At 50.2% G+C, this 13,464-nt stretch overlaps 1 protein-coding gene across 17 annotated transcripts in view; it reads left to right on the forward strand.

Moving 5' to 3' along the window:
- PACS2 (phosphofurin acidic cluster sorting protein 2) overlaps positions 1–7,939 on the forward strand; it is a 70,466-nt gene extending 62,527 nt beyond the window's left edge. For all 17 annotated transcript variants that reach the window (XM_065072252.1, XM_065072258.1, XM_065072253.1 and 14 more), the window contains 5 exons: positions 1,391–1,433; positions 2,304–2,439; positions 3,854–4,080; positions 5,958–6,071; positions 6,985–7,939. In XM_065072252.1, coding sequence (XP_064928324.1) covers positions 1,391–1,433; positions 2,304–2,439; positions 3,854–4,080; positions 5,958–6,071; positions 6,985–7,103 — 639 coding nt within the window. In that variant the 3' untranslated portion in view covers positions 7,104–7,939. The remainder of the gene's footprint in view (positions 1–1,390; positions 1,434–2,303; positions 2,440–3,853; positions 4,081–5,957; positions 6,072–6,984) is intronic.
- The last annotated feature ends 5,525 nt before the right edge of the window (positions 7,940–13,464 follow it).

The raw sequence follows: 13,464 nt of genomic DNA on the forward strand, positions 1-13,464 counted from the left end.
AGGTTTCTGTAGTGCTTATTCTTCCCCAAGCTCCTCTGCCTCTCATCCTCTTGCTCACAGCTAGTTATGGTCTGTGAAACATCCTCTTGGTGTTTAACATATACAGCATGTATGGCTGCTGAATGCCAGAGCCTGATTTGTTACCCTTTGGATAGAGACTGGCCAAATGGAGCTGCAGCCACCCTCTCCCAAGCCAGTGTCCCCTCAGGAAGCTTCTCCACACGTGGCCGAGCTCACGATGGCTTTTCCAAGACTGGAGCTAGCAGGGAATCCACCAGCGCCTGACAACTCTAAGATCTGCCTTTGAGCATACACCTCTCCCACTCCAAACTGTGCAAAGTTTTGTGCTTCTAACAATTAGGTCTTTTTTCTTGATCCCATAGCACAGAAATAATGCTACCTAGAGATGTGGTCTAGACATGGTCATGTCTGAACTTAATGATCTGTTTTCAAACCGAATAGACTATGTGACATAATTTCTCATCCTAAAGCAAGTGTTACTGACTTGAGATCCCTTTGCAGCTCTTTCCCATTTGTCAACATTTATATAGGGTAGACATTAGCCCTGGATGCAAGTTTCTTAAAGACCTTAAAAAGGGTCTGTCCTCTGCAGTGTCGAGACTAATGATCCCTGTGCACTCTAGCAGATTATTGCTACAGAAGGTCCCTGCTTTTGTATCAAAAAGGGTCATTTTATCTTTGTAGGCATAGCGTGTTCTTTGGAGCTTGTGTTTGTAGTATGCTCTGTTCCACAAATTACTGCCAGTGGCATTTTTCATTAACCTGAATGTACTAGCTGGTGGTTGGCCATATTGGAATGTGTTTGTATCCTTTTTATAGTGTGATATGGATCATTCTGGCCTGTCCATGTGGTGGTGTGTCTGTGCCCAGAGGCTTTGCTAGGAGCTTTATAGTCTTTGCTGGACACTTCCCTTGCTTGGAGAGGAGGAAACTCTGGTCAGAAACTCTACTTTGTTGCTTTTGTGGTTTCCTAACAAACCCCAACTGTGCTGCACTGGTGCAGTTAACGCAGTATGTCTGTAATTAGCAGGTGTATCGAAGCAATACTGAAGGGATATTTATGTTCCTTTTTCATCCCTGCCCTCTTTCCACAGGCAGACAGGGTAGTTGCCATAGTGTGGGGCTGGTGGTGGGCTGTTCTGAGCTGTGCAGGTCTGGAACAGCTCCGTAGGGTCTGTGCTGGCTTTTGTGAGCTCATACACCACTGGAACCTGCCTGGCTCTTAGGAACTCCACTTCTTAACATATTTTAATACTACTCTGACTGCAGGGACAGTGCCGAGAGAGCTGTAGGGATGAGCTTAGTTTAGGGGTTCCCAAAATTCAGGGGACTCCTGTTTCATCGAGCTCTTCTGTTTTGCCCCCTCTAGGTGGTGAAGGTTGGAATAGTGGAACAGTCTTCTGCAACGTCAGGTAACAAGCATCTTGTGTGTGCTTTGTGTGTCGTACAGTTGGTGGGAGCCTGACCTCACAGGCTGAACAAACTTGTCCCTTGCTGATGCCTTAGAGTTTTGTAAGGTGGAATTGGATTTTATTAGCTCCCATTTCCACTGCTTTGACTCCCAGAGCAAGAGGCCTCTCTCAAAGAGAATACTTTTCTTCTTCTGACTTAACAAGGAGCTTCAGGCCAGCTAAAATTCCCTCACCTTCATCCAGGGAAGCTCCACTTATGTGCAAACACCTTTTTTTTTTGGATGTGTATTTTCATCAGGGTGGATTCACCGCTGTGGTTATTTCAGGTTCCTGCTCCAGACTGGGGAGGCAATTAATTGGAAGTTCATGCCTGTCTCGTTAGACTGAGCTCAATTGCCTAATAAAATCAATCTCAAACGTGTGCCTAACGCTTGGAACGCCAGGATAGGCAACCAGTTTGTCAATCTGACAACAAATTGAGACTTTTTTTTTTAATGGGGGTGTGCAAAGCTGATTTACACGATACTGCCTGTCTACACACATGGACATGGGGTAGTGCTATTTTATCAATGTGAACTTGATTTTTCCTCCTTCATACACACTACTAGTCAGGAATATTTTTTTTTTTCCCCTCATCTGTTGGGTTTGTTTCTTATATTGCTTCACTATTAAACCCAAATTCCAGGGCCCTGTGTTACACACAGGTTTGTGTGTGGAGGCAGCCCTTCTGTGGGTCACTCCTTGATGGCAAGAGTTTCCCACCCTTCTAAAGGGTCAGCCTGAAGGGAGTGATGCCTTCAGCTACTCCAGTGTGCATGTGCTGGGCTACAAGATGAACCCAGACAAACAGTTTGACTTCTTTTCTGTAAGGTGACTCTGATGATGCAGCTCCCTCCAGCTCCAGTGTCCTTTCTTCTACCCCACCTTCTGCGTCTCCTGCTGTGAAAGAAGCCTCCCCCACACCACCTTCCTCACCGTCTGTCACAGGCAGCTTCTCATCCTCAAGGTAAAGTATGTTTTGTCTACTTACACCTCCCTTGGCTGTTTTATCTGATGTATACTTGAGAGAGGAAAACACTTCTGCAGGAAAAACAATAGCTCTGCTTTCTCCCTCCCTAGCTGACTTCTCTTGTGTGAGCTTTCCAAAGGTGGAAGTGGTTTGGGCAACTGCAGGAGTGCAGGCTATTAAAGTGAGCCATGGATGTGATATATCTGAAGCTGACACCCCAGCTCTAGGAGTCCAGTACTTTTGGTTTTATGCTGTGTGGTAAAATCATCAAGAAATGATGAAGTTTAGGTTCAACATTGTTCCATCTCCACTGATCAGTATGTGACAGCACAGGGCGTGGAGGGTGACGCAGACTGAAAGATTAAGCCACATGTTTAACCAGGGATGGAACAGAAAATCCTGCCTGGGCATAGTGAACATTATAATGCTTTGTCTTTATAACTGATATGAGAAATTTTATGCAAAGGAGCCTTAAAATCCAAAGCTACATCTCCAAAACATCATGCTTAAAGAATCTCACTTGTGAAATGGCCCTGAGAACTCAAAACCTGGTTTTGATCAAAGATGAATTCTGCTTTGCGGACTGGTAAAGAAAAGGAAATTGTTTGCTGAGAGGACCTTAACGATGGGGTGTCCTTGTTTTACCTTGACAGTTTCTTATTAGACAGGTGGTGTAGAGGGATGTGTATTTCATTCAAGATCATAGATTCATATTCCTTAACAATGGCCATTTCTCAAACAGGGCACACAGACTGTTAGATAAGTTACTTTTTTCCCTTGTACTTGTAAACTATTCAGCACTCTGTCATTGTGCCGGAAGAAGAGGCTGTCAGCCACAGGTCTGCTAAATGATAAAACCCTGCTCTGCTCGGGGCTGACTGGCGAGAGGTGGGAGCAGGCAAGTGGTAGAACTTCCCAGGCTGCTCATCTTCCCTTTTCTGGCTCAAGAAAGGCTGGCAGCATGTTTAGGTGATGCATGTCTGTTAGCACATGATGCACAGGAGTTTTCAACAGCAGATCAAGTCCTGAAATCTGCCATTGTCTAGCAAACATCACAGGACTGGCAGAGCATTTTCCCAGCAGGGGAATTCCCCCACATGCAGCAGGGCCATGCGGTGGATCACCTGGTGCCTGCCGCATTACAGGGTCCTGTCTAAGCTCATTACAGTTCTGTGCTACCAAACTGGTGCCACCATGTAACATGACCCAGGCTGTGTCACTTGGCAATGACTTCTTGTGCTTTTGTGATTATTTGGTCTCACTACAAAATGTTGCTGCCTGTTTTCCTGAAGAGCCAGGCGCTTGTCCTCTGACCATCTGGTCAGGAACATCAGCCACTCCGAAAAACCACAGATGGGGTGAATTTCTGCTGAGTGCTGTGCAGAAATTACCTTCTCTTCTTGTTTTCCAGCCAGAACCTCGGTGCTGAGTTGATGGGCCTGCAGGTGGATTACTGGATTGCAGCTCCACCCATGGACAGAAAGAGAGACCCGGAGAAGAAGGACCCTTCCACTACCAAAAACACACTGAAATGCACTTTCCGGTCCCTCCAGGTCAGCAGATTACCTGCGAGCGGTGAGATTGCCACCACTCCAACGATGTCCATGACTGTCGTGACAAAAGAGAAGAACAAGAAAGGTAAGGTGGATGCATTTACTGTTGCCAAAGGCCAAGAATGCAATGCTGTTATTCCTGTTCTGCCACTCCAGTGCCGCCTGACTTGCCAGTCCTGCATTACAGTATCTTAGTCATGTTTTTATCCCCAAAATACTAGTCTGTCTATAGATGAGAAGCGACTGCATAAGGTGATAGTTCAAAAGGGTGTTTCCTCTTTGTGCTGTAGAAAGGGGATATGTTCACCCTTACAGCTGAACAGCTGAGGTGGTATAGTGCGACAGAGCAAAGGTGGGGCCAGAGCAAGGATGTTTGTGGGTGGCTGTGCAGGAAGCCAGGGGTACACTGCTCTGGGCAGCTTCCCTGTCTTCCCAGTGAGCCTGCTGGTGCTGCTTTGGGGTGTCAGATTCGGTAAGAAGCAGCTTGTGCCCCAATGACCAGAATTAGGACAGACCCTGCAGCCTGTACAGCTCTGTGCTCTGGCCTCTCCTCTGCCACACAACAGATGTGCGGGTAGAGGCAGGACATGTGTGTATCTCATTGTGTTGCAGTATGTGGTGGCAGCAGCCCCAGCAGAAACATTTTGCTGGATTTGACACGGTGCCCTCATGTTAAAATACCACTGTAACAGCTGGACAAATGCACCAGTCAGACCTGCCAAGCCATTGCTAGATGTGCTTGAACATACCAGAGGTGTTGTCATGCGGAGCAGGGCTGCAGCCGTGTCAGCTCTGCTACAGGAGCTCTTATGTTCTTGCACAGGGTCCTTTGTGGGACAAAAGGAGCTAAAAGAGAAATGCCGTCAGTGCAAAGGTCAATATTAACTTTTCTTCCTTTTTAATCTTCTCTTAAACTCATGGCTTCTTGTTTATTTTCTCAAAACAAAAAGCCATTTTAAATGTTGTCAGTACTTCTGTATTTGCTCCTGACTTTGGTAATGTGAAAGTTTAGAAACTGAGAACAGCTTTGCAGCAAAGTGTTTTCAAGGAAGCAGCAAGGCAGTTCTGAACTTACATTCAGCTGCCAGTAGCTGTCCTTCACAACATCTTCCTGCCTGTGGGCCTGGGAGGCATTCCTGGTGGAAGCAGGTTTTTGGGGACAGCTGACAAACCAGTGGCTGCAGGACACGGGTGCATAACCCTGCAGCCAGGTCACTGCTGGGCCACTGTAGCTGTGGCACTGCTGGTACCAGAGCTCCCACCCCTGACCACAGCCTTTTTTAAGTGGCATGCCTATGGGAGACGCAATCCTGAGCCATTCCACATACTCTTCACTGGAGACAGCCCAGCCTGCAGCAGGGATGTTCAACACCACCAGCTTTTGTGGGGCCAGGTTGCGTATGTTAACTCATGCATTCGGGCAATTCTGGGGGAACAGGTCTCTTTTTAGCTCTCCTAATGTCTTTCCTCTCAACCAGCTGCTCATGGTTTGTAGTCACTCCTTTTCACCAGGTGCTTGTGCAGCCCAGCTCATGTTGGGCTGCTGGTGGTGCAGTGTAGGAGGCTGGAGCAGTGCGGTGCTGCCCAACAGCCTTGTGCAGTGTGTGGGACTCCCCTGGGTGGTGCAGCCACACAGGGTGCAGGCTGGGGATCACTGCAAGTGCAGCTGTTTTCCCTGGTGTCCCGACAGAGCAGCAGGATTTACCCTGATGGTGCCCTTTGGGCTCTGGGTTGTGAGCTAGGAATGTTTCATGTAGTCAAACTTTATGGCTAAGCTGTCCCACGTGTACAGGTGATGGTGCTGAGCACTGACACGGTCAAACTCCTGCCAAACAGGGATGACTAGGAGTTAAAATTAGAGTTTTCAGGCATGAATGTTTAAATGCAAAAACCCAAACAAGTCTTTCTGCGACTCCTGTGAGTGGCAGAGTTTCACTGTGTGCTGCTTTGATTTTCTTCCAGTGATGTTTTTGCCCAAGAAAACAAAAGACAAGGAGGTTGAGTCAAAGAGCCAGTGTATTGAAGGAATCAGCAGGTTGATTTGCACAGCGAAACATCAGCAGAACATGCTGCGGGGTAAGTGCAGTGCTTGCATCCCTGGCCTCTGGGGTGAGGTTAAGCTGCTGATGTTGCCCTCCAGGCAAAGGGCCAAGCTGGTGTCCTGCCCCATGCCCTGGAGTCAACATAATGGGGGTGTTTCTGGGGACATGTCCAGCACTGGGGAATGTTGTAATAGGTGTGGGAAGATCCTCCCTTAGCTGGGAGCTCCTCTGAATCAGTGCCCTGGATGAGGACAAGGGCTGGGCCAGGCTCCACTACCCTCCCTGTCATTCTGTTTCTCCTGCACATCTGATGTGAGTGATGGTGGGGAGCAGTGAGAGTGTGGCTGTTGCTCTAGGCAAGGCTCTGACACAGACACATACATGCATCATGTAGACAGACCTACAGCGGGTATCAGTGGAGCTGTGTGTCCAGTATCAAAAATATCTTTGTAGCCTCTTCAGCTGATAAGCCCCACCGCTGTGAACAGCAGAGGGATCCGCTTAGGTCACCTCCTTAATCCAAGGGGTAGCCACAGAAGTGTATCACTTCTTCAGGAGACATGGGTGCCAGTGAGGAGAGGCTGATGTCCGTCTCTGAAAGAGTGCATTTGCCCAAAAAAGAAAATGGATGTGTTTAGGAAATTTGAGAAATCGGATCAGGTGATGCTGAAATCAGCAGTCTGGGGCGCTCCAGTGTCAGTGAGTGATGCCAGAGCAACAGGTTGTGCTGTTCTCCCTAATCCTGGTTTGCTCTGGAGCCTTTCTCCCCATGTGTGCAGCTCTGTACAGCGGTGAGGAGGGGAAGCAGAGCATCGCAAACACTGAGCGCAGAGCGTGGCCAGGCCTCCCTCTGCTGACTGCTGGGAGGCTTCTGGCAAAGCTGTTCTAGGTTGGCCTCTTCCACTCAGTATTTTCTAACTCTTCTCTCTTTTTACCCTTCCCTGCAGTCCTGATCGATGGGGTAGAGTGGAACGACGTCAAGTTCTTTCAGCTGGCAGCACAGTGGTCCTCTCATGTCAAGCACTTTCCCATCTGCATATTTGGACACTCCAAATCTAACTTCTAGCCATGCTCAGCGGAGGGACCTTCTGTCCATCCCGGGGACTGCACACCAGGAGCCAGGAACTGCGTGCCAACTCTGACTTGCATCGCTCTGCCCTCTCCTGCAGAATTAATTACAGATGTGCTTGGATTACTTTTGAATTACTTTTTTTCTATTAACTCTTAAGTTTACTACAAGGGAAGGAAACCCCTTTAAACAAAGGCAAAAAAAACCCCAGTCTTAAATATAGATGTCCTGACAACATGAAGTCGTGGGGGAGTTGGCAGGAGCAGGCAACCTGCCCAAGAACACCTACCACCTACAAGCAGATAGCTGAATAACTGCACTGCTTATTAACCTGAGACCTCATTGGTGTGAGTGGGCTGGGGGAACCATGGATCAGCTTGAAGAGATTTTGTGGAAGATCACGTGTGTTACGGTGTGTTTGTCCCCCTCCGTCTGTATATCTATGAAAAAAAGATGGCCAGTTGTTCTTTCTGCTGCCAAAGGACAAGAGATGAGCGAGTGTGGAGGGAGTTCAACTCTCTGGTTTGAAAAACAGCTTGTATAGGTAGGGTGATCTGGAGAGGAGATCCCCCTTTGGAGCGTGGAGTCTGCCATGGGCAGGTGTTTGTGCTGAAGCGATGCCTGAGGAGGGTTGGCGGGAACAGGAATTGGGGAAACTCCAGGTGTAAGGAAACTCCAGTGTCCCAGGTCTGTGACAATGACCAAACCGAGCCAGTCACAATGTCCCTGCAGCTGGCTGTGCTGCTGAGGGACGCCGTGTCAGTGGGGTCGCTGCTATTTACGTACTCACACCAATTATTTACTTGTCAATAAAACCTCATCCAGCCTCTAAAGGGAAAGGATTTTTTTAATAGCTGCAGATTTTTTTTAATGCTTTCTAAAAAAAAAATAAAAACAAAAAATAAGAGGAAAAAAAAAAATAAGTTGCCAAAAAAACAAACCCAGGAAGATGAGCCGTTGTCTGTGAAGTGATACATCACTGTAGTGGCTGAACTGGGAGCCAGCCAGGCGCTCTGCGTGTCCAGCTGCCTTCCTGTCCATCTGTCAAACCTCACACGTGAGGGAGCGTGGGCTGCTTTATCTGCTGCCTTTGTCCTGCCCTGACTGCACTGTGCTCCCTGAGCCTGCTGCCACCTCCCTCCTTCACCTCCCTGGCCTGCAAGAGCGGGTTGTCACCGTGCCCTTGAACACCCAGGACCTCTCCTTGTAGAGGCTGAGACTGGAACAAAACTGAAGGGTGCTGGGGCTAGGCAGTCTCCCATGGGAGTCCTTACCTTCTGCTTTCTGAGGAGTGATTTTTTTGGGCATATTGCACTGTTGGCTTGGCTCTGGCTGCAGTTGTGCTTGCTTTGTACACCTTAGTGCTGCCAGGGATGCTTGGCATGCCAGGACAAGGGGCTGCTCTTGCAAGGAGGCAGCACGACAAGCTGCAGGTCTGGGTGGCTCTGGGTGCTGCAGATGTGGCCTCTTGCTCTGCAGGCTTCCTGAGATGGGACTGGGAGCAGGCAGTGGATGGGGCTTGGGGGGCCGAGTGTGCTCACTGTGTGGAAGAACAGACATCCCTGGCATTTCAGGGTGAACTGAAGTTCTGATGGTGTCCTTCTGGGTCCCACCCTTGTGGGCAGGCCAGGCTCTGTGAGCATTTCCAGAAGGCACTTTCTGAGGGCAGTGATGATGCTTTTGAAACTCTTTTTTTTCCTGATCCCTTACTCTTGGGTTTTTAAAGGACTGGGGAACCTGCTTTCCCTTGGCTGGTGGGTCTTGCTCTGTGCCGGGACCGCCTGGGTTGTTTTGGACATGGCAGCGATGGTGTGCTCTTTTAGACCTTCTCCTGCTGACGTGGAGTGAGGGGTTATTAGGTGAGAGTGTGGCCTCTGCTGGATCCAGTGCCTGTCACAGCTCACAGCATGGGCTGCTTCACCAAACGGTTTCATAAAACCTTTTCCCAGCACAAGTGCAACCTACTTGGCCAGGGGCTGGGTATTCCCTTTGCACCACGTGGTGGGGAGGACGTGGTCCCGTGCCCAGTGGCACACTGCTGGGCAGGCCATATTGCCTGGTTGCAATGCTGTGTTCCTTCCTGCAGGCCTGTCTGCCAGGTCTTGGCTTTGGCAGAAGCTCGGTTCTCGTTTGAATGTTGTCGTGTCCATCAGTTCCTGCATTTTTGGTTGACCTGAGCTGATGCTCTGGGACTGTATAGCGTTGCCTAGCAGCGGTAGTGTGGGAGATGGTGTATAAGCACATCACTTCTTTTTCTTTATTCAGGCTGTTGCATCAAAAAAAAAAAAAAGGCTTTTTAAAGGAAATTAGTCAGTGTGTGATTTGTGTGATTTCTTTCTCCAGTCTCATGCTGGTGTGACAAGGGTGGTTGGGCTGGGTTCCAGCGTCAGGAGCCGCACACAGCCTGGGCAGCTCTTGGTGGGGTGCACTGACTGACTGCAATAACTTTGTTTACTGAGGAGGTGAGGGGGGAACCATCACTGTGCTCCTCTTTGTATTTCAACCTACTGTAAAGAAACAAGTGGTAGCTAGGACAGGATTTCCAGGGTCCTGCCTGTCAAATGTGTGTTGCCCTGCTCTACTGTGTTTATGTATGTGTGTGTGTACGTGAGAGAGAGAAGCAGTTCTGCTCGTTGCATATCATGTTGGTTTGTGTTTTGTTCTACCTTTATACAAGCAAATTCACTGGGAAACTCTCTGTATGCCTGAGGGCTTGTGTTTCTGCAGAGCAAAGCTGCCTTTGCTCTGAAATGCCTCTCCTGTGCAAGGAAACATCCTGGCTTCTCGGCTGTGTCCTTCTGGAGCCCAGTAGCGGCAGGCAGTGCCTGCCCATGGGCAGCTCTGCGCCCAGGGTGGAAAATGTGGTGTTCCCCAGCGCTGAAGGCCAGGGCTGGCATGTGGGTGTGGTGGTGATGCTCCAGTTGGGGTGTTTGTTGTGCCTCTGTTTCTGTTGTGTCAACATGGAGCCACTTTGTGCAGCTGTTTCTGTTCCTGATGGGAGGAGCAGCAGGTTTCTATCTCTGCGGTAAACCCTAGACTCCCTGTCCCTTTGTGTCGCAGGGCTTGCCTCTTGCTCTCCACAGAGCCCATCTCTCCTGCTCCCCTGGCTGTGCCTTCTCAAAGCAGCTGGTTTCTTTTCCAGCTGCTCTTGGGCAAAGGGCCCCCGCCTCACTCAGGGAAGGGCATGTTGCTGTGCTGGGCTCTGCGGCGCTGACCTAGTTTAACAATGCCAGCAAGCACATGAAAGATGGAAGGTTTTTGTGGCATCGTGTTGCACCTTAAGTGATTCCTGGTCCTCTGGGTTGAGTTTCCCTGAGACAAAGGCTTGGCCTTGGCACTACCTTTGTTTGATCAGCTGCTGTCTCTCCTGTGGTGCTGGGGACTTTGTGGACTCTTGGGTGGCTGTTTTCATCAGTTTGATTGTTACCGGTTACATCTCGGCAGTAACTGTGGAGTCCTTCTTAGTTACACATGGGTTTGGGGAGAGCTACAGACTCCTCAGCTGTGTTTTGCTGCTTTAATTAGCACACGCTTGTGGCTTTATCCTGCAGAGAGGACAGGGGTAGGTGGCTGGGAGGTTTCTGGGGCTGGAGAAGATGCGCCAATTTGTTTTCCATCATCAAACTTGGCCAAGAACTACAACGCCTTGTGCTTAACCTGTGATTGCAGCAAATGGCCCCATCATGTTTCTGCCCAGCAGCATGGGGCACTGGAGTGCTGGGGCGGAGGGCAAGGGCATTGCATCTCCCAGTTGAAGAATAAAATCCTGATGAGAGGCAGCAGAGCTGGTGACATTCTCCTGTTGTCCTGTGTGCCGAGGGATTGGGAAAGCTGGGATTAGGGCAGTCCTGCTGTGCAGCGGTAAAGGGCTGGGGGCCCTGGAGCTCTCCTGAAGGTCGGTGGGATGCAGTGCCTCTGTCATCTTCATTGATGGGGTCCCAGTCTTGGCAGATAGCTGTGTGGTGGCATTTAGTGCAACATTCCCTCTCAGTTTATCTGGCAGGGAGAAGGCCATGAACAAGCAGCAGCATCTCCCAGAGGCTTCCTGAAGCCTCTTCAGGGTGGTTCTCATGGGAGATGCTCCTGACAGGGCTGGCTCCTGCAGGGTCTCTTGGCTGCTTTGGCACAGACTGGGGGAGAAGAGGACATGCCTACTTGGAGAGCAGCAGGTTTCCTTAAGGATGAGCATCAGTATGGGGCCACATCCAGTCAGCTGCTGCTTTGCACCTTGGCCAGATGGTTGTCAGAGCATTGCCTCCCTGCTTGTGTACGTGCTGTGGCGACCAGGAAGCACCTTGTGAGCGTGAGTACCAGGGCTGTGTGCCACCAGCCCGGTCCAGACCGTGGCACACGAGGGGACATTACCACTGTGTAGATTCCCAGCTTGTCCATCTGTTTCATTGTTGTATTTGGGTTCTAGGGTGGTTGTTTTTGTTTTTTATGAAGACAGATTAAATGTAAATAGCCTTTTTTTGGAACAAACTGCAACGTGCTCGACCTCGTCAACTATTTTATGGTACTAATGCAACACTAATAAAACTGGACATGAAAGCACACACCTGTCCCTTGAGTTGTCTCTCAGCAAGGGCTGCTCTGCCATGACCAAGGCAGTTGTCTCCGATAAGAGACAGCAAGTGTCATGGCTTTCTGGCATGGGGGGATCTGCATCTCCTCTCTAGCACTGAGCTCTCCTATGGATGTCACAACCCTGCTGCCCATGTCTCCTCTCCCAGGGGGTCCTGCTCGCCTCCAGCAGCTGTCCTGGATCCAACAGCCCTCTCTCGCGCCCGGTCCTCATCCCTTTGCAGCAAGCAGGGACCAGCAGCAGCCTGCTCCCCTGGGTGAGGGTGGGGGCGCAAGGGGTTGGCTGCTGAGGGAGCTGGGGGTGCAGGGAGCTCCCCACAGTGGACTAGGCTGCTCCCCAAGCACGTGGGTCTTGATGGATGTCCCAGCTCCTCTGCATGTTCTGGGCAGGCTCACAGGCATTTGTGACCTGAGCCCTTTGCTGGAGGAGGGGACGCAACTCCCTCCCAGGTGGCACTGAGCAGGGCTTGGATAACTCCAGGCAAGAGGAAGGTACGTAGCTCAGGACTGGGCAAATTTGGGACTCGAGTGCAGAGACAGCACCGGATAGAGGAGACATGTGGGTCAGGGCTGTGTTTTGGCTATGTGTTTTTTTTTGCACAGGTTCAGATCTAAATCTGCACCGAAAGCACAGCTGCATAGAAGAGGCACAGCCTGAGCTTCACCTTTCAGAGCCTGCAGAGCAGCTGTTCTCAACACGGGAAGGAGGGTGCGAGCAGAGGGGCCTGGGGTAGTGGGGAAGGCTTTGGGAGCTGGCAGGGGGAGCAGGTGCCCCCCACATCGCTGGGGAGCATGTATGAGCCCTCCATGCTAAGCCAAAAGCCGCAGTGGGGCCATGGGCATGCTCATCTGTGTTCTCGAAGGGAGGAGAAGGAAAACAAAGCTGGGTGGGACAAGGATGGGCTGAGGTGTGGCAGGTCACATGCAATGGGCCCAGAGAGCTTCCCTTGCCCATGCACGCTGGGACAAGCCAATTTCTGCAAGGCAGCCTCAGACTGGACTCTCAAAGCACTGACGTCCTCCTTCTGTAGGTCTTGGCCTTTCTCAGCAGAGGTGCAGCCTTGCTGCCACGTGAGAGGCGCCAAATACAAGCGATGCCTTGTTGTAATGCACCAAAAGCCTTCTGGAAGGTTGGTGGCACCCATGGGAGTGGGGTTTGGTGGTAGGAGATGGGGTGTTGTAAGAGCCCACTCCTCCTTAGGCTGCAGCAGCCCTTGCTATCTCCCTCCCGGTGCCCTGGCAGTGACCACAGCTTGTTGCTTAACCAGGAAAAGGAACAGCAGGGAAGTTCCGACATGGTTTTGTTGCTATCGTTTAAAACACAATTTAGTGTCTGGAAGAGTAGTCGATACCATGTGACTGCCCGCTTCATGTGTATCTACTGACTGCCCCATGATGTGATTTGTAAATATTTGTTCTGGGTAATTTTTCTGCATCCTACTGAATTACTTTGTGGTCTGCAGAATGGTTGCAGAAGCAGCCTGGGGAGAGCCAGCCCTTTTGTCCTGTGGTGTCCCAAACGGCTCCAAAAGGAGGAAATACTGAGGTGCTGCCTCCCAGCCCAGGCACACTGAACTTTTCTGGCTGACTGATTTTTCACCCCAGAAGTGCTTTCCTCGCTCAGCCGTGTTCCTTGCATACATAGAAACACGAAAGCAGAGGCCTGTGCCCTACTGGGATCCAAGGGCTGTCAGAGATTGTTTTTTTTCTAACGTGGAAACTGAATTTTAACAAAAGCCCTGTTCTTTCTCCAGTAGCTGTATTTTGGCAGATG

The sequence above is a fragment of the Columba livia genome, chromosome 8 (genome assembly GCF_036013475.1).
Source record: "Columba livia isolate bColLiv1 breed racing homer chromosome 8, bColLiv1.pat.W.v2, whole genome shotgun sequence".
NCBI classification, from domain to species: Eukaryota; Metazoa; Chordata; class Aves; order Columbiformes; family Columbidae; genus Columba; species Columba livia.